Raw genomic sequence first — 18,810 nt, 5'->3', positions numbered from 1 at the left:
TGTGCCGAGAAGAAAGGACAAAAACCGTATTTTTTCGAATTTGCCTAATCGTAATCAATATTACTTTGGCAATCGTATCTCTCTCGTCATAAAACTGAAAAAATGCAAAAATATAATAATAGACTTTTCTTAAGAAAAGAAGAAGAATAAGAAAGAAAACCGATTGAATTGTTATCGAAAAGAAAGATGCGACAATACAACAACAATAGGATTTATTTTTCCGCAAAATATAAACTTGAATTATCTTCCTTGCTTTTTTTTATGTTAACACACGCACATCATATTTATATATTTTATCATATAACGAGTGTTGTACTTGAATACAAGACAAAATATCTCATTTGTTCTAGCTGAATAATAACAAAACAAAAATGCCTGGTCTAAATTATAATACAATAATATAAACGACATAAAATAAAATTTATTAATAAATAAAAAAGGAAAAGACTTGTCACAATTGTATATTATAAATGCTATTGTTTAAAAATATAATGCCATTGTCAATGTAAGATGAAGCGTCGATTTCTCTGCATGTAGCACCTTTATATAATTTACATATAATAATTTTAATATCAATTAAATATGTGTAATATTTTGAATGGGGTATTTAAAGGAAAAGAAAGGTGGGAATGACGACGAGGTAAAAGCAGGGGAAAGAGGAAGAGGAATCGATTATAAAAAAAGAAGTAGTAGTAGTCGAGCATTACCATTAGTCGGACCGTCGTTATCCACTGACGTTGCTAAACAGCAACCAGCAAGCTATTGCTCGGGATTAGAATTCTCAGAATTGGTGGTGGAAAATAGATCCATACAACCATTAATGAAAGATTATATGCTCGAGAAAAAGAGAGAGAGAGAGTGAGAGAATAATATTTCTTAAAAAAATAAAGTACAATATTTTCTTCAACAGATGTCGTATAGTAATATTCGTGCCCTGTCCAGAACAAAAAGCGACAACAGAGGGACCAAAAGTCGAGACTTTTATTCAGTCGATTACTAGGATTTCGCATAGCGAAACGAGGACAATTTTAGTCGAGTTTGATTCCCCAGGTAATACGAAACAACGGGATAATATATATTTTTATTTTTAAACGCGGACGCGCACGAACACAAACACATAGATATCCATTGTTGAAAAGATAGTAGTCATTATTATTATTTTTATTATTATTATTATTATTATTATTGTACCATCGTTGCCGTAATTCGTTGTAATCGTTAAATGAGATAAAGTTAAGAGACAGGAGAAAGGTCGAAAAGCAAGAAAAAGAAGATCTGAGAGAGCTCCTCTGGCTAGCCGAAAATCGATCGACGGTGGCGGTGGTGATAGTGGTGGTGGCGGCTCATCGACGTGTCCGGGGTTAGCGACACCTGGAAAACGCGTGTGCATCGTGCAACTTTCCTCGAGATATTTCCCAGATTCGTGAGAATTCTGGAAGTTATCAGCAGTTTTCCTCTGTAGTATTTAATTAATGTGTTAAGGTACATAGATTCACGAGTAACATTGAATAAGTACTTTAAACGGATAATAAATAAGAGTACTTGTCATTATCATCGTTGTTGTCTTTATCATCGTCCTGTCGAGCGGCCGACGAATACTTCTACACAATCAAACTTTAAAAGTGGTATATTTTCGTCGCCGTGACATATTTTTCGTTATACTAAAACCGACAAATAGGAGAAGACTATATGAGAGAAAAAAGAATACAGGTGTAAAAAAAGATAGATAGAAATTCGTGAGATAAAAATAGAAATATCGGAGAAATTTGTATTTATTTTAGTAGAAAGTAAATTTGACCTATTCTTAATAATAAGTTTGACATGCGTCGAAGAATGACAGAAAGAAATAGGCCTCGTGTGGCCTCGACGTGAGTTAGAAACACGCGGATCCTCCTAGGATCCTTTAAAAGAAAAAAAATAGAAGAACGAGAAAATCGGTCGGAAAAAATAACGAAGGTCCTTGGACTCCCTGGTTAGGGAGGAGGAAGTGGAGGAGGAATAGAAGGAGGCGGAGGAGGTGGCGGAAAAGAAGGAGGGAAGGTTCCTCTCGACGTGGAATGACAATAAAGGGGTGCCGTACTAACGTCCGGCGTGTCCTCCTATTATTATGCACGCGCTGGATTTGAGTTTACGAAACACCCCGAAACTTTTATTCCCCATTGGTATGGCAGTTGGCACACTGACGGATATCGCTACGAGATTGCTGATCGCCGGTTACATACTCGCGGTCGTACTCGTGTGCGTTCATGCCAGTAGCAACTGGGACAAGGACGAAGATTTAGGTAAATAACACTATTTTTTATTTTCTTATTACGATAACTTTAATCCTCTAACAATAAGTTTAAAGAATGCCTTCAAACGTGTTATAGAAATTCTTTTACTTATGTAATATGATAAATCGTATATAACATTGTGTTATACCAAGTCACATATGTTATAAAATTGTTTTATCATTATATTCTTCACTTTGAACGATGCAATTTTATTACCTATGAAACATATTGCTGTATCGTCAATAACAATGAAGATATTTCAAATTAAATGGGACATCTGTATATTGTGCCTTTTACTAAATCTTTTTTTTATTATGTTATAAAAATAGAAGTCACTATTTTCATCTCAAATGTTCATCTCAATGTAAAATGAGCCCCTGTTATATTAGAATTTATTGTATATTGTAATTATTTCAAACGATCGGTCGATGTTCAAAGTGTTGAAGAATATCAAAAGAACTGGCAAGTATAAACAGATTATGGCTGACCATAAAAGTGTTCTTCTACTTAATTCTATTAAATTGCTCTTTTATTTCTATTTAAAAACATTATTTTTTTATTCGGTAAACGAGTAAAATTCGTTCTCATGCGTGTACCTGAACTATTCAATAAATATATAGTTCATTTTGATTTGATTCAATTTAATTGAATTTTTCTAGTTGCAACCTTCGAAGTGAGCGCCGTTCTTGGGCGTACCGCTAGCTTGCCTTGTGACATTGAACCGTCCACGCGAGAAGATCGCGTTTATATGGTGCTATGGTTCCGAGATTATGCAGTGAAGCCGATATACAGGTAGGTGCATAAATGGAAGAAAATTGTAAAAATCAATAAATTTATATTTGAAATTATTATTTATTTTTCTAGCTTTGATGTACGAGGGAGAGCTTTTAACAAAGCTCTTAATTGGTCAGATAGCAATGCGGTAGGGCCCAGAGCTTATTTTATGACAGGCACAAAACCAGCTGCTCTATCTTTAGAAGCTGTTCAGTTGGACGACGAAGGAATATACAGGTGTCGAGTAGATTTCAAAAAATCACCGACGAGAAACTTTCAAGTGAATTTAACAGTCATTGGTAAGGTGTAACTTTTTCTTTACCCCCATCCCATCGTCCTTGCTTTGTCTTTTTATTTACAAATATTCATATCAAATGAAGGAAGATACGTGTAATGATCGTGTATACATTTTTTTTGTAAAACAATGTTAAAGCATTTTCGTAAAAAGAGAATATGAAATAATTATTTATGTGTAAGGATGATAAAGCAAAATATTTTTCTTTACAGTTCCACCACATCAACTACTCATTTACGACAGTTCTGGAGTGGAAGTTGATAAAACTGCTGGTCCTTTCGAAGTTGGAATGGAATTTGGTCTCTCCTGTGAAGTAAGAGGAGGTACTATTGTTATTTTCTATCTTATATGAAATTATAATAATATATCCCTTTATAGACTAAATATAATCTATATTTTAAAGGAAAACCAACTCCAGTTGTAAACTGGTTAGTAAATGAGAAGGAAATAGATGGAAGATTAGAAGAAATAGAACAAAATATCGTGGTTAGTAAATTGACTGTACCTCAATTACGAAGGGAGCATCGTAACACCGTGTACAAATGTCGAGCTGCCAATACAAATCTCATACCTCCTTTGGAAAAGAGTGTCCTTTTAGATATTTACTGTAAGTTTTTCAATATCTACAAATAATACTTGATCCATCCTTTCAACAAATAGACTAAACTAATACATTCATTTCACGGTACAAGGTATCTGAGGTTTTTTCGTATAACGTCAAAAATAAGACAAAAATGTTTATACATATAACACGAACTTTTTTAACAATCCAACGATAATTATGTACTTTTTTCCTTCCCTTAGTAAAACCACTATCCGTAAAAATATTGTCAAAACCATCAGTCCTAGAAACAAATAAGGATTATTCTATAGGCTGTGAAACTGCAGGATCACATCCCCGAGCACAAGTTACATGGTTAAAAGGAAACGTTCCCTTTCAAAACGCCAAGGTCAATATTTCGTTATATATTAAAAATGTAGATAAATAATATGTGTAGAACTATATATATATTATTTTTATAATTATATTTATAATTATTTATTATTATTATATATATATATATAAATTTTTATTCAAATGTGTAAATTGAACAGGTATTAGATGATGGTAATTCTTCGGTAGTATTAAGTACGTTAATATTCAGTCCTATACCTGATGACAATTCTCAAATTCTCAAATGTCGAGGTGAAAATCCTGAATTGCTTGGTGCATATTTAGAAGATTTCTTCCAATTAAACGTTATCTGTAAGTTCATTTAAAAGAGTCTCGTACATAGATTTTTTTAAACAATTAATGTCAATGATAATGATTTACAGTTCCACCAAAAGTTCAACTACATCTGGGAAGTACATTGAAAGCAGAAAATATAAAAGAAGGTGATGACGTCTATTTCGAATGCAAAGTTCGAGCCAATCCTGAACATCATAAAATAACATGGAGATATAACGTAAAAAATGCAAATTTAATTGATTAACGAATATATTTGATAACGAATGTTTCCTTATTAGGGTGCGGTATTGACTCAAAATTATTCAGCTGGGATAATAATGAGTACACAAAGTCTCGTGCTTCAAAGTATAGGACGTGACAATGCGGGGAATTATACGTGCCTTGCCAGTAACGATCGTGGAGAAACTACAAGCCCAGTTGTTCGTTTACGAATACAATGTGAGTGGACGAACATAATAACGAACATATAAAAGTTCTTTATTAATAATTAGTTTCGTATATACGCGTAATATTTTCGGGCTCTTTACAGTCGCACCTGTTTGTAAAACAAGTCCAACAGTAATCGGAGCATCCTTAGAAGAATCAGTAAAGGTTCGATGCGAAGTTGACGCAGATCCTAACGAAGTAGATTTCATTTGGGAATTCAATAACAGCGGTGAAAATTTCGAAGTAGCTCCGGCAAAATTAGACAGTAACAATGGTACCACAAGCGAACTCATTTATACACCAGTTTCTGAAAGAGATTATGGAGCTTTAACGTGTTGGGGTAGAAATGCGATAGGAAAACAAGAAACACCATGCACGTATCACGTCATTCCTGCAGGTAATATTGATAATAATTTTATTCTAAAGATCGATTTAAATGAATATGATCATTGTTAATCATTGTTTTATAGCAAAGCCAAGTCCTTTAAATAATTGTACTATAAAAGCCTCATTGAATCAAAGTTCCGAGATATTAGAAGTCGAGTGTGTACCAGGATATAATGGTGGACTTCCTCAAGAATTTCGTTTAGAGGCTTATGAAGATGATTCTGATTATTTGCGTCTCAATGTATCTAGTATATCCATAGACCTTCCAATTTTCCGAATAACAGTTGCAGATCTATTACCTGCGACTCACTTTTATTTAGTCGCGTATGCTGTCAATGCCAAGGGTCGAAGCGAAGTGTTTTTATTGGAAGGTATTACGTTAAGAGATTCGGAAAAGCATACAGGTATATAAAAGTATACAGGAATAAAGAATAAATTTTTGCAGTTGTAAAATCTTCCTATCGGAAATAATGTATTCTCGGTGAAAATAAATTGATTTGACTGATAAATTATTTTTCAGATAGTGGAATTAATATGATTCCATTAATTATATTAATTATCGGATTTTTAATGGTTTTTCTAATGGTAGTACTTTTCGTAATGGTTGTGGTATATCGACGTCGAGGTAGTACATCACCTGCCCACATCGAACCGTACATGAAACAACCAATGATAACTCCCCCAGACTCGAGAAACAACTCGATGCTTGACGTTACTCATGGGGACCATACTTACTTCGTCGAATACACGTTGAAACAAGTCACTGATTATGCACTTAATAAACAACCTGATATTATACAATCACCTCAAGGTAAAATCATTGTAAAAGACATTCAATTGTAAGATAATATATAAAAGATAAGTTTCTTTCTTTTTATACAGATCAAGAAAAAATTAAACGAGAGCCACAATTATTTTTACCAGTAAGACCAGACACATTATTTGCGCCATACGATATCCACAAACAAAGCCTTCAAACAAACAGATGTAATGTAAGTACAATATTATTAGCAAAATTAATAAAATTTATTAAAATTTGTTTCAATTAAGTTTACAACTTATACTGCAAATATGAGGAGTTTCAAAGAAATAATCACTTTAAAAAGCTTCTTCGTTAGCTATTCAATTTAATTAGTATTGCCGATCGTTAATTACATGGAGCTTTGCAAATATTTTATTATAGCTAAATCCATTTTCCACAAGACCGTGGGAACCGATCAGTTTTAAAACAGATCGCAACTTGATGAAAGAAATTATTATCGCAAATTCTATACCTGGTCCAGAAAGTTGCGTGTAAAATCTTTCGAATAGACGAGACAAACATATCAAGATGGCCAATTTCATAATCTACAAAATCATTCAAACACTTTGACGATGAAGAGTCACATGTCATCGAATCGCGAGAGAGATATCTTCTAATAAAATCAATTACCAAACGATTTGTGGATATTGACGTAATTAAAAGAGTACATCCAAATGACTAATCGCATAATTTAACTAAACGCTACACGTGATGTATTATTCCAAGTCTAATATATTTTATGTCAAGTCTTGCAAGTCTTTTATTATTTAAATATTATTCATTAATCTTTTGAATTTAAACATTATCTGTAATGTACAACGAATATCTTCTTAACTCTCATTTCAAAATTAATTTTATAAAATTCATAATAATAATATCTTTTATAAACATTTTGATAATACAATTTATACAATATGATTTTTATTATATTACAAGAAAAAGACAAAGTGACGTAATAATATTCAATTAAAAAAATGTAAAAGGTTGGTATCGTCATTAAAATAATATAATCTTTATATCGAGATTAAAATATACAAAAAAAAATTATAAATAGAAAAAAAGAAAATAATAATAAAAAATTACGATGAAACATACACATACAAAGAACAAGATAATAGATATGAGAGTTTTTGAATGTTTTATAAAACGCATATGTGATAATATAAATTAGACTTGTCTCTGAAGGTATGCTGCGATGTTGACACCAATTTGGCATAAACATATCTATTCCATTATCAAATTCATTACGTTCAAAATATTGTACGTTTAGTATGAAATAATCGAAATAATGTTAAATAGAATCGATTATTGCCGCAAAGAAATCCTTTAAGAAAGCAGCCGCAGATAAAAAGCAACAACAAGGCACCAATAAATAATGTTACCAAAATAAATCTACTACATAAACGCGAGTAAATGTATTCCATCCAGGTTTGGGATGACATTATCAATGATTGAGAAACCTTACGAAATAAGGATACTGGCAATTGTCCTGTTCGATTGATTTCTTCGTTAAACGATTGACCTTCCATTTTATAACAAGTCATTTTTTCACACATGTTATATGCAACTGGTAAAATCTGTTGAGTATACAATAAATGGCACTTGATTCGTAAGTAGTATTAATATATTACTTGTAAATAACATAATAGTATTATATTATATTTATCATCGATACGAATGAATGTAATTATCTTATAACATTTATATTAATATTAGCTCGTAGCATCGATCGAATACCCTTTTTAATTTTCTTTTTTTTCCTTTTATATTGAAATTAATCTCAAAGGTTATAAAAGAGTATAAATTAGAAATTATTTCAAATATTAATCCTTCTTTATTTTGGTTATATATGTATATTACAGATAAAAAACAAATCGTACTTGCGTATCCTTAAACTTATGTATTTGTCTTCGTACCAATTGTATTACTTTACATTTTTTGTGTTGCAAATTCGTGATAAATTCATCGGAAGTATCATTTTCATATTGAAAGATTTCAGTTTTGAAACAATCATCGCACACGTTATCGTCGCACATCATTCGCTCTGCTCTCGAATCTAATCTATTTCTGTAATTAAAAATAATATATTAGAGTGATACATTTCTATGAGTGATCTATCAAAAACGTAAATACATACTTTTTTATATTATAAATTAATTCCTACGCATGCGCGCAATTATTTAATAATGAAATAATATTGCTATAGTGACATATGAAATTAAACCTTAAATAAATTCGTTGCGCGAGGGCCCTTTCGTGGTATAATATTTAGTTCTCACCTCTTTTAATATCATAACAAACTTAAAATAAAGACTGAAAATATTTTTTACATATTTTCATCAAAATTATATAACAACAAATTTGTAATATCAATCAATGAAAAACATTAGAATCGCCTACATCTAAATATTTATATATACACAGGGTTTCCCAATTTCTTTCCTGTCGAACGCGTTACCAACGTTTGAATAAAACATTTAAAAGCCTATGTTTATATGATATTTTTGGCTTATATTTGCATATAGCATATGTTGATAATGTTCGGTGGGAAAAAACTAGGACACCTTGTATATATTAATGCCATGTAAATGTAAATCTCCTTTATATATATATATATATATTATTTATTTTATTATTTTATTTAGTCATACATATATTACATACATACTCGTATGGCAATTATACCTAAAAAATTATTATTCTCGTATAAAAAATACAATTTCACTTACTTAGCATTCGTATATCGCATTATGATGCAAATATCTTTGATAGATTTGTACGAATTGTGTCCTTTTTAATTTGCTCTAGGTTTTTTTTCTGGCGGTGGTTTCATATCTTTCTTTTCAACTTTCACTTCTTGTTTAATATCAGTAGCTGTAAAATAGTAAATAATATGCAACTATGAATTTTGTTTATGTATTATTATTACTAGTCTCTATAATTATTATTACTAGTCTCTGTTGCTTGATGAGCTGGTTTTGGTACAGGTAAAGGAAATTTGCGTGTAAGTTCTCCGAGTAACATGTCTACTCTCTGACGCTGAAACAAGGAACTTGGTTCTTCGCGTACTGGTGTTTCTTTCTTAGCAGTAATGGATTTTCCATTTTTAAAATCCCAATTATACCCTTTACTAGGATGGTAACGAGAACACGAACTAGCTTCTTCAAACGCAGATTGTAAATGATGAACTGTAGAAAGCTGTATCAACGTAATCACACTATATATTAAATAAAAGAATCTTTTTCTTCTTGTGAAAGGGAAAAATATATTCTTATATTTATCTACAAATGCTTACCAATTTAGAACTAACAATAGATGCCAAGTCTGGCGCTTGATAAACAACACCTGCGATGATATAATAATCAGTAAGCGGCGCAGCCAAAGTAGGGGAATGACGATGTTGTTTTCTAATTACATACAAAATAGGTTCTTGAACGTGTAAAAGAATATATTCCAAGCCTGTCATATTCCTAAAAGAATCATCGTCAATCATTTATTTCGTGTTATTTACTATGAAAGTGTTATTGTTACACATGCTATTTAACCCTCCATCGGCATCATGGGTCTTGCCATGTTTAACTCATTTGCATCCAAGCGTGGATATATCCGCGAGCCGCGACTGTCTGCTATCATCAAATGCGAAATAATCCATGAGCATTTGAGCGGTGATACAGGTCAGTCGTCAGTTGAACGTTGCTAATGTTTGAACAAGGAAACTTAAAGTAGTGTCATGATGCAAATGGATTAACACGTTGACTGACACGTCCACTGACATGGATTAACACATGACGCCTACATGAATTTTTTATTATGGGATATATATTTTGAAACAAATTTTTTTACAGCAGATAAAGAGGGTTGTATAATTGTGTTTAATGCATTATTTGTGGTGAGAAGAGGGGATCACCAGTGACTTCCGAGGCGCTATAGACCATTTTTGTAATTATCAGTTGTTTCAAACCGTTCAAAAATGATATTAGATTAGAATTTTTTGAAATCTATAGTTGATTTGTCTGACCAAATGACTGCTTATAGTTCACTACTGCGAAAAACTATAAAATGTTATTGGAAATTGGCAATAGAGCTTTTACTGATTACTTGTGTTGTAAATTAAATGGTGTTATACAAACAAGTAACTCGAAAAATATTTTAATTCCCAATTTTAGGATGAAGTTAACGATGTATTTAGTGAAATGTTCTAATGATGAAGATTGTATTTTATCAAGCAATTACGTACAGAAAAAACGTCGTTACATGTCATGCATATTTTCCTTGTATTAAGAAAATAATTTTTGTATGTTCTGTATGTCATTATTTTCTTCAAACCCTTATAAAAACAATGGTATTATTTAAAAATTTATTGGTATTGATATTTACTCTAATTATGTATTTTTACTATTGGTCGCATCTCCGGTCACCAGTGACCTACACTGCACTGTAGCGAAGTTGAGTTGAGGTCATCGGTGACCTACACCACAGTCAACTTGTTAAATAAATATCTTTATTTTTAAATTAAAGTTATAAATAACAATATAAACTATTAAACAATATTCTAGAAACCTCAAATATTGAAAAATCCTACCTCCATGGCGTTAATAAAATCCACCATGCCAACAAAGAACTAAATTGAATTATTTATCTAATTTCAAGGATATTCTTACGTTAATTGATCAGGACTTAGACGTTGCATTTTAACTATTTCATTATTACATGTCCTGTCATAAAAAGGATTACTTCTTTCAGAAAAATAATCCATTATATTACTTGGATTAAGTACAGGAATCCACGCACTGTCGTGCCAAGAATATCCCAAAGGGTTTTCTGTAAAATAAATATTTATTCAAATGGGATTTATATTATTACATATTTTATATATTACATGTGCCTTTATTTTATTCTAGCGAATAAAAAACTATCTTAATACAAAGTATCAAGCAGTATAGATTTATAAATTATAACCTACAAAATTAGGACAATTTAAAGGAAACAATATATTAACGATAAAAAGAAAAATTCATATATTTATCAAAATATTAACCTGTTACTGCAGATCTTCCAGACATCATATTTAATAGTTCATTAACAAATAGTTTAATTACGTTTTAGTTTCAATCACTTCGATTATAATCATAATCAAACGTGCAAATTGACTGAAACGCCACCAACCTTCTTTCCAGTTGCTGCGGTATTTTTCATGCATGGGAAAAATCTTTAACGTTTGTTGTTCTTTGCGTTTAATTTTTTACACGGATCTACGTAAATATTAATTAAAATCAAATATTTTATTTTAACATATTAATCCTGCCAGAAGGTGCATACGTATGCATAATTAAATATGTTTTTTTCTAAATTATAATTGAAATATTTGGTAGTAATTTAAATTATAATATTTATGAGTAAATTTTAAAAATCATCTGAGATAATCACATAAATTTGGTTTCAGTAACGTATACACGATTTTAACTTCAATTCAATATTTCATAAATACATTAATGAATTTAATAGAAATCATGAGATAATATTAAAAATAGTTAATAATAAAAATAATAATTGTAATCATTTTTTTGTAGATGGATTTACCTACCCTAATTGTATTTGATTTTGATCATACGATTGTTGACGACAATACCGATTTAATCGTTCGTAATTTATTACCAGATGATCAGTTAACCGACGAGGTTCAAAACTTATATCTTCAAAATGGATGGACACTATACATGAACAAAATCTTCGAATTGCTTCATAAAAATTCAATTGGATTAAAAGAAATAGAAGCGGCTATAATCGACATACCACCTTCTCCTGGATTTGATGTTCTTATAAAGGAATTACATATCCGAGGATATGAAATCATTATTATCAGTGATTCGAATTCATTATTAATAGATATATGGTTAAAAAGTAGACAATTAGACAATTTGATTAGTAAAGTATTTACCAACCCTGCACACATTTCTGATGATGGTATGATCAAGATAAACATGTATCATGTTCAAGATTTTTGTAAACTAAGCATGATCAATTTATGTAAAGGTCATATATTAGAAAATTACATTAAGGAAAGATTAGAGGAAAAAATTCATTTTAAGAGAATCGCATACGTCGGAGATGGAAAAAACGATCTCTGTCCAATATTACGTTTGTCTAAAAATGATTTAGCGTTTCCTAGAATAGATTATCCACTTTTGAAAAAATTGAAAGAATATCAAACAAAGGACATTATGCATACCGTAAAAGCAACAATCATTCCTTGGTCTAATGGGCATGAAATCTTACGTTATTTAAACAATTAAATGCAAACATTCAAATATATTATAATTATAATTTAAATCTTATCATTAACTTTTATATCCTTTTTGTCTTATAATCCTCCCATAGTAAATTATCAAATTGGAATAAATTTAACTTATTGACTTATTTTAATTTCTAGTTTTATTTTATCATTATGTATTTCATTGTTAATGTATTTAAAATTAAATGCGAATTATGCATTAAATTAAAGTTAAAAGTTATAAAATAGAGTTAAAATTAAACACACACACAGGGGGCCAAAAAAATCAATTTTTAAATCGTCCAACTTGTGACGTTTCTGATAGGCTATTAGTATCCACCAATAGGATAACGAGACCGATTGGATTGTAGTTGTACCTCTAGAGATGACATATTATATGCAGATAAGTAGAATCTTGGTTACTTGGTAGTTGTGCGAGAAGAAATTTAATCTTTAATCGAAATATTGTTTCAATCGTCCGTCATGGGTTTTGGCGACTATCCCGCTGAATATGATAGAGCAAAGCATGGTCCTTATGATCCAGCTCGTTACTATGGAAAACGTATATTTAATTTTTTATATTATCTGTAAGATATATATATGTATATATATATATATATTTTATTAATTTCAAATGACATTTTTATAGCTGATACTCCTTTTGGTGACGTGAAACTAGGTGAACTTACAGCTTGGTTGCGTAGGAGAAATTTTCATCCTGTGGCTATGACATCAGCGGTTTCTCGTGGTAAATCTTTTTCCTTTTATTAGATAATCTCGATTGTTATTTTGATTATATAACTTTATGTTTACCATGTAAATGCATATGTAATAAAAGTAATGTTTCTTTCTTTACAGCATACTGGCGTTGGCAACATAAATATGTATTTCCTGAACGTGCTGGTATAGCTTCGTTTTTCCAAATGGCAGTAGGACTTTCAGCACTTTTCTATGTCTTAAATTACCAGAGAATTAGTAAGTTAATGATGCATGACTTTTGAAGAAAATCAATTAATATGTATCATTTAATTTAACTTTGTTCCTTTTTTTCAGAACATCACAAAAATTACAAGTACCATTAAATTCTATCGATAATCTAATCGGTAGAATTATGTCAGATAGGCGTAGAGCAATTATATATTTATCTGCCCGCATAAGAAACTCTAAATCTAGAATGTATATTAAACAAAAATAAAATTTCTTTAAATATTTTCCATTAGTTTCAATGATTATCTCTTATTAAACAATAAAAGTATAATGTGAAATTATGTAAGATATTTTAGTTTGTATTTGGGTTATGTAGTCATAACGAAAGTGGGGTTGTAGAATATACAGGTCGTTCGTTTTCTGTTTATTTCTGATTGGTCGATGAACACGTGTTATTAAAGACTTAAAGAAGGCCGATACGCATATGCTCAATGTCTGCCATTTCTGTCTCCCTCTACCGGCATTATTTTGTAACGAAAATAAAAAATGATTCAGAGAGAGTAATCTATATCGTTTATAACTTCATTGCAGTTAATAATGTGCAATGACGTGTCTTGCTGCTTGTAACTTGACAAATTTATTGATATCTGTGGAATTATTGTAATTATATCATAATTAACAAAATGTTAACTAAATTTGAAACAAAATCGGCTCGTGTTAAGGGTTTATCTTTTCATCCTAAACGTCCGTGGGTCCTTGCTAGGTAATTATTTCTTTTTATTAATCATGTATCTGGAACTGTCAATTGTTTTAGAAGTATTAAAATACACTTATGTACATTATATTGTAGTTTACACAATGGCGTTGTACAATTATGGGACTATCGCATGTGTACTCTCTTAGACAAATTCGACGAACACGATGGTCCTGTAAGAGGAATATGTTTCCATAATCAACAACCTTTGTTTGTATCTGGTGGCGATGATTATAAAATCAAAGTATGGAATTATAAGCAACGTAGGTGTATTTTTACATTATTAGGCCATCTGGATTATATTAGGTCAACAGTGTTTCATCAAGAATATCCATGGATCCTGAGCGCTTCGGATGACCAGACCATACGTATCTGGAATTGGCAAAGCCGTACTTGTATTTGCGTTTTAACCGGTCATAATCACTATGTAATGTGTGCTCAATTTCATCCAACTGAAGATATTATTGTATCTGCATCATTGGATCAATCTGTTAGAGTTTGGGACATATCTGGGTTACGTAAAAAAAATGTAGCACCTGGGCCAGGTGGTTTAGAAGACCACTTGAAGAATCCTGGAGCTACGGATCTGTTTGGGCAAGCTGATGCCCAAGTCAAGCATGTTTTGGAAGGTCATGACCGAGGCGTTAACTGGGCTTGTTTCCATCCGACGTTACCATTAATTGTCTCTGGAGCCGATGATCGTCAAATTAAAATGTGGCGTATGAACGATGCTAAAGCTTGGGAGGTAGATGCTTGTCGGGGACACTATAATAACGTTTCCTGCGTTCTATTTCATCCTAGACAAGACTTAATTCTATCTAATTCGGAAGATAAAAGCATAAGAGTATGGGATATGACTAAACGCACGTGCCTGCACACGTTTAGAAGAGAACACGAAAGATTTTGGGTACTTGCTGCGCATCCTACTTTAAATTTGTTTGCAGCTGGTCACGATTCTGGTATGATAATCTTCAAATTGGAGAGGGAAAGACCGGCTTATGCATTTTATGGGAATCTACTTTATTATGTAAAGGAACGTTTCCTTCGTAAATTAGATTTTACTACTTCCAAAGATACTTCAGTGATGCAAATTCGTGGTGGAGGAAAGACGCCTCCGTACAGTATGTCGTTCAATCAAGCAGAAAATGCTGTTCTTATATGTACAAGATCACCCTCAAATATTGAGAACAGTACTTATGATCTTTATGTGATACCGCGCGAAGGTGATTCCAGTACAGATGCTGATACCAAACGAGCTTCTGGTGTTACTGCCATTTGGGTTGCTAGGAATCGTTTTGCAGTTTTAGATAGAGCGTACTCAGTATGACAATATTTTAATTATTAATAATTAACTATCTCTTTTTTTCGGATCAAGCAACAATAAGTGTTTTTTTTTTCAGTTGGTCATAAAGAATTTAAAAAATGAAGTAACGAAGAAAGTACAGATCCCAAATTGCGATGAAATATTTTATGCTGGTACAGGGATGTTACTTTTAAGAGATGCAGACCAAGTTACACTTTTTGATGTCCAGCAAAAAAGAACTTTAGCCGAAGTAAAAATTTCTAAATGTAGATATGTGGTTTGGTCTAATGACATGTCTCATGTTGCTCTGTTGGCTAAACACACCGTCAACATTTGCAATCGTAGATTAGAATCTCTCTGTTCTATTCCTGAAAATACAAGAGTCAAATCTGGAGCTTGGGATGATTCTGGAGTATTTATATATACTACTAGCAATCATATCAAATATGCAATTAATAATGGTGATCATGGTATCATTCGTACGTTGGATTTACCTATTTATGTAACTAGAGTAAAAGGAAACCAAGTATATTGTCTTGACAGAGAATGTAGACCAAGAATCCTGCGTATAGATCCGACAGAATATAAATTCAAATTAGCTCTTATTAACAGAAAATACGAGGAAGTATTACACATGGTTCGTACGGCTAATCTTGTAGGTCAATCCATAATAGCATATTTGCAACAAAAAGGATATCCAGAAGTTGCATTACATTTTGTTAAAGATGAAAAAACAAGATTTGGGCTTGCCCTTGAATGTGGTAATATTGAAGTTGCTTTGGAGGCAGCAAGATCCTTAGATCAAAAATCATGTTGGGAAAGTTTAGCACAAGCTGCTTTAATGCAAGGCAATCATCAAGTTGTAGAAATGTGTTATCAAAGAACTAAGAATTTTGAGAAATTATCATTTCTTTACCTCATTACCGGGAATTTGGAAAAGTTGCGTAAAATGATAAAGATTGCAGAAATACGAAAAGATGTATCTGGACAATATCAAGGAAGCTTGCTACTTGGTGATATTTATGAACGGGCAAAAATCTTGAGGGTATTATGTTTTTTCTTTCTCTCTCTAGAATATCGTATATTCGTATATTCTAAAAATATCCTATAAATATCATATATTCTATTGTAATATACTCATTGGGTGTGTGACTTATTTGTTTTTTTGTTTGTATCATAGAATTCGGGTCAAGCATCGTTAGCCTATGTGACGGAAAAAATTCATGGAATTTCAAACGAAGACGATGACATTCAGTATAGCTCTATGCAAGATGAACTTTCAGCGCTTGAAAAAGGAGCTGTATATCTTCATCCACCAGTACCTATTCAACAAGCCGAAAATAATTGGCCGCTGTTGACTGTTTTGAAAGGCTTCTTCGAGAGTGCTATGATGTCTCGTGGCAAGAGTCAAGTGGCTGCAGCTTTGGCTCCAGAAGATGATACCGCAGTAGTTACGGATGGTTGGGGCAACGACGAAGAATTAGGAATTGACGACGAAGAAGGTATCGATGCAGCGGAACATATTGCGGAAGGCGAAGACACCGTCGGTTGGGATGTTGAAGATGTAGATCTTCCTCCAGAACTTGAAAATTCAATGCCATTATCCGAAGATGGTTATTATGCTATTCCGACGAGAGGAGTGCCGCAGACGCAACACTGGGTCAATAATTCTCAACTGAGTGTAGATCATATACTAGCTGGATCTTTTGAAACAGCTTTCAGATTACTGAATAGTCAAGTTGGCGTCGTTGAATTTGCGCCTTACCAATCTCTCTTTTTAAATACGTATGCTCGTGCCAGGACATCGTTTGCCTCTTTACCAAATATATTATCATTATATGGATATCCTCAAAGAAATTGGAAAGATGCTACGCTAAAAACTAATTTACCTGCAGTTGGATTACACCTTACAGATTTAGTTCAAAGACTTCAAGTTTGTTATCAATTAACAACGGGAGGGAAATTTGCCGAAGCGATAGAAAAACTGCAAGCAATATTACTTAGCATTCCATTATTAGTTGTTGATACTAGACAAGATATCGCGGAAGCTCAACAATTAATTCAAATATGTCGAGAATATATTTTAGGTTTAAAAATGGAAACGGAAAGGAAAAATCTGCCGAAAAATACATTAGCCGAACAAAAACGAATTTGTGAAATGGCTGCGTATTTTACTCATTGTAATTTGCAACCAATTCATCAAATTTTAACTTTAAGAATAGCTGCTAATATATTTTTTAAGTTAAAGAACTACAAAACTGCTGGTTCTTTCGCCAGAAGATTGCTTGAACTTGGTCCCAAGCCTGAATTGGCGCAGCAAGTTCGCAAACTTTTACAGGTTCAATTTGTATTCATTATTGCATGGGTAAATGTATAAAACTTAATAGGAAATTATTTTATATATATATTATTTTTTTTCAGGCGTGCGATAAAAATCCGAGCGATGAGCATCAATTGGCTTATGACGAACATAATCCATTCTCGTTATGTGCATGCACATTTACGCCCATTTATAGAGGAAAACAAGAAGTAAAATGTCCACTTTGCGGAGCAAGCTATCAACCACAGTTTAAAGATTCATTATGCAGAATTTGCGAAGTTGCAGAGATCGGCAAAGAGTGCATCGGATTAAAAATACATATGTAATTATATCATATTATTTAGTATAAAACTAGTATAATAAGATTGCATTTCAGTATCTTCGGATATTTATTTATATTACTGACTTCAATTTAATGCACTATGCGAAATATTGATCGTTTATAAGTATTTCTCCTTAAAACTTCATTTTTTCAACTTTTCTAAATATTATGTATTGATGATCTACAAGCACATGTTCAAATAATTGATATCAACCATAATGTATTAACAAATGAAGAAATACATTTCAGTTACATTTATATTACGTATAAGTTCCTCTCGGAATATAAGTGCAATCGCATTGTAAAACGAAAAAAAATATATATAGTTTTATAAATATATATTGCAGATATTAAATTTGAATATATTTCATATAACTTTATCATTGAATTATATTAGTTTCACATGTTAAAATTAATTTAAATTTACTCAGAAACACCACCATTAAGTCTTCTTCTTCTTCCTCTTTTTATTAGGACTTCGTCCTGTCATAATAGCTTTTTTATTGCTATTTCTAGGAGCGATTTTATAGTTTTTACCAAGGGTAGGTTTGCTAGCTTCATCCTCGAACCCTCTCCTTTTTATCTAGGCTTGCGACCAGCTCTAGATGTTAACTAGGCGGAGTCTTGGTGTCAACAGCACAACGGTATTCCTATTAGCAGTTCACCCATCCAAGTACTAACCGTGCCCAGCGCTGCTTGACTTAGTGATCGAGCGGGAACTAATG

At 31.9% G+C, this 18,810-nt stretch overlaps 5 protein-coding genes across 10 annotated transcripts; 4 read left to right on the top strand and 1 right to left on the bottom strand.

The window, feature by feature from the left end:
- Positions 1 to 910: 910 nt before the first annotated feature.
- On the top strand, positions 911 to 6,937 carry LOC122523175 (nephrin-like). Of its 2 annotated transcripts, XM_043644818.1 has the most exons (15): positions 911 to 1,050; positions 1,234 to 2,282; positions 2,933 to 3,065; positions 3,138 to 3,346; positions 3,555 to 3,665; positions 3,746 to 3,949; positions 4,147 to 4,292; positions 4,438 to 4,588; positions 4,660 to 4,790; positions 4,852 to 5,011; positions 5,103 to 5,396; positions 5,470 to 5,790; positions 5,907 to 6,197; positions 6,269 to 6,378; positions 6,570 to 6,937. In XM_043644818.1, exons 2-15 carry the CDS (start codon positions 2,108 to 2,110, stop codon positions 6,681 to 6,683), a joined length of 2,550 nt encoding a protein of 849 aa, XP_043500753.1. In that variant the 5' UTR covers positions 911 to 1,050; positions 1,234 to 2,107; the 3' UTR covers positions 6,684 to 6,937. The 2 variants fall into 2 exon arrangements, with proteins under 2 accessions (XP_043500753.1, XP_043500752.1); XM_043644817.1 differs by having other exon boundaries at positions 911 to 2,282.
- Positions 6,938 to 8,007: 1,070 nt separating this feature from the next.
- LOC122523174 (mediator of RNA polymerase II transcription subunit 6) lies at positions 8,008 to 11,318 on the bottom strand. 2 transcript variants are annotated; one of them, XM_043644814.1, is made up of 6 exons: positions 11,227 to 11,318; positions 10,850 to 11,009; positions 9,484 to 9,658; positions 9,140 to 9,386; positions 8,918 to 9,062; positions 8,008 to 8,255 (listed from the first exon to the last, which is right to left on the bottom strand). In XM_043644814.1, exons 1-5 carry the CDS (start codon positions 11,252 to 11,254, stop codon positions 8,983 to 8,985), a joined length of 690 nt encoding a protein of 229 aa, XP_043500749.1. In that variant the 5' UTR covers positions 11,255 to 11,318; the 3' UTR covers positions 8,008 to 8,255; positions 8,918 to 8,982. The 2 variants fall into 2 exon arrangements, with proteins under 2 accessions (XP_043500749.1, XP_043500750.1); XM_043644815.1 differs by lacking the exon at positions 8,008 to 8,255 and having other exon boundaries at positions 9,007 to 9,087.
- Positions 11,319 to 11,344: 26 nt separating this feature from the next.
- Positions 11,345 to 12,611, top strand: LOC122523173 (probable phosphatase phospho2). 4 transcript variants are annotated; one of them, XM_043644813.1, is made up of 2 exons: positions 11,345 to 11,373; positions 11,759 to 12,611. In XM_043644813.1, the coding sequence occupies exon 2, from the start codon at positions 11,759 to 11,761 to the stop codon at positions 12,479 to 12,481; it is 723 nt and encodes a 240-aa protein (XP_043500748.1). In that variant the 5' UTR covers positions 11,345 to 11,373; the 3' UTR covers positions 12,482 to 12,611. The 4 variants fall into 4 exon arrangements, with proteins under 4 accessions (XP_043500748.1, XP_043500746.1, XP_043500745.1 ...); XM_043644811.1 differs by having other exon boundaries at positions 11,351 to 11,507; XM_043644810.1 differs by having other exon boundaries at positions 11,353 to 11,499.
- Positions 12,612 to 12,846: 235 nt separating this feature from the next.
- Positions 12,847 to 13,670, top strand: LOC122523172 (putative ATP synthase subunit f, mitochondrial). The gene is made up of 4 exons (XM_043644809.1): positions 12,847 to 13,021; positions 13,109 to 13,207; positions 13,318 to 13,434; positions 13,513 to 13,670. Exons 1-4 carry the CDS (start codon positions 12,943 to 12,945, stop codon positions 13,539 to 13,541), a joined length of 324 nt encoding a protein of 107 aa, XP_043500744.1. The 5' UTR covers positions 12,847 to 12,942; the 3' UTR covers positions 13,542 to 13,670.
- Positions 13,671 to 13,752: 82 nt separating this feature from the next.
- On the top strand, positions 13,753 to 18,343 carry LOC122523171 (coatomer subunit alpha). The gene is made up of 5 exons (XM_043644808.1): positions 13,753 to 14,149; positions 14,237 to 15,461; positions 15,541 to 16,488; positions 16,624 to 17,781; positions 17,865 to 18,343. Exons 1-5 carry the CDS (start codon positions 14,070 to 14,072, stop codon positions 18,087 to 18,089), a joined length of 3,636 nt encoding a protein of 1,211 aa, XP_043500743.1. The 5' UTR covers positions 13,753 to 14,069; the 3' UTR covers positions 18,090 to 18,343.
- The last annotated feature ends 467 nt before the right edge of the window (positions 18,344 to 18,810 follow it).

Source organism: Polistes fuscatus, unplaced genomic scaffold, assembly GCF_010416935.1.
Source record: "Polistes fuscatus isolate 324 unplaced genomic scaffold, CU_Pfus_HIC Scaffold6, whole genome shotgun sequence".
Classification (NCBI taxonomy): domain Eukaryota; kingdom Metazoa; phylum Arthropoda; class Insecta; order Hymenoptera; family Vespidae; genus Polistes; species Polistes fuscatus.
Note: the sequence above shows the minus strand (reverse complement) of the source record. Positions and strands in the feature narration are given on the sequence as shown.

Bases quoted from the DNA above. Each gene is read 5' to 3' on its own strand.
- LOC122523175 (XM_043644818.1), top strand. From the start codon at position 2,108: ATGCACGCGCTGGATTTGAGTTTACGAAACACCCCGAAACTTTTATTC. The intron at 3,066-3,137 runs GTAGGTGCATAA...TTATTTTTCTAG, and splicing joins GCAGTGAAGCCGATATACAG to CTTTGATGTACGAGGGAGAG. The intron at 6,379-6,569 runs GTAAGTACAATA...ATTTTATTATAG, and splicing joins TTCAAACAAACAGATGTAAT to CTAAATCCATTTTCCACAAG.
- LOC122523171 (XM_043644808.1), top strand. From the start codon at position 14,070: ATGTTAACTAAATTTGAAACAAAATCGGCTCGTGTTAAGGGTTTATCT. The intron at 14,150-14,236 runs GTAATTATTTCT...ATTATATTGTAG, and splicing joins CGTCCGTGGGTCCTTGCTAG to TTTACACAATGGCGTTGTAC. The intron at 15,462-15,540 runs GTATGACAATAT...TTTTTTTTTCAG, and splicing joins TTTTAGATAGAGCGTACTCA to TTGGTCATAAAGAATTTAAA.
- LOC122523174 (XM_043644814.1), bottom strand. From the start codon at position 11,254: ATGATGTCTGGAAGATCTGCAGTAACAG. The intron at 11,010-11,226 runs GTTAATATTTTG...TTTATTTTACAG, and splicing joins TGGAAGATCTGCAGTAACAG to AAAACCCTTTGGGATATTCT. The intron at 9,387-9,483 runs GTAAGCATTTGT...ACGTTGATACAG, and splicing joins CTATTGTTAGTTCTAAATTG to CTTTCTACAGTTCATCATTT.
- LOC122523173 (XM_043644813.1), top strand. From the start codon at position 11,759: ATGGATTTACCTACCCTAATTGTATTTGATTTTGATCATACGATTGTT.
- LOC122523172 (XM_043644809.1), top strand. From the start codon at position 12,943: ATGGGTTTTGGCGACTATCCCGCTGAATATGATAGAGCAAAGCATGGT. The intron at 13,208-13,317 runs GTAAATCTTTTT...CTTTCTTTACAG, and splicing joins GACATCAGCGGTTTCTCGTG to CATACTGGCGTTGGCAACAT. The intron at 13,435-13,512 runs GTAAGTTAATGA...CCTTTTTTTCAG, and splicing joins CTTAAATTACCAGAGAATTA to AACATCACAAAAATTACAAG.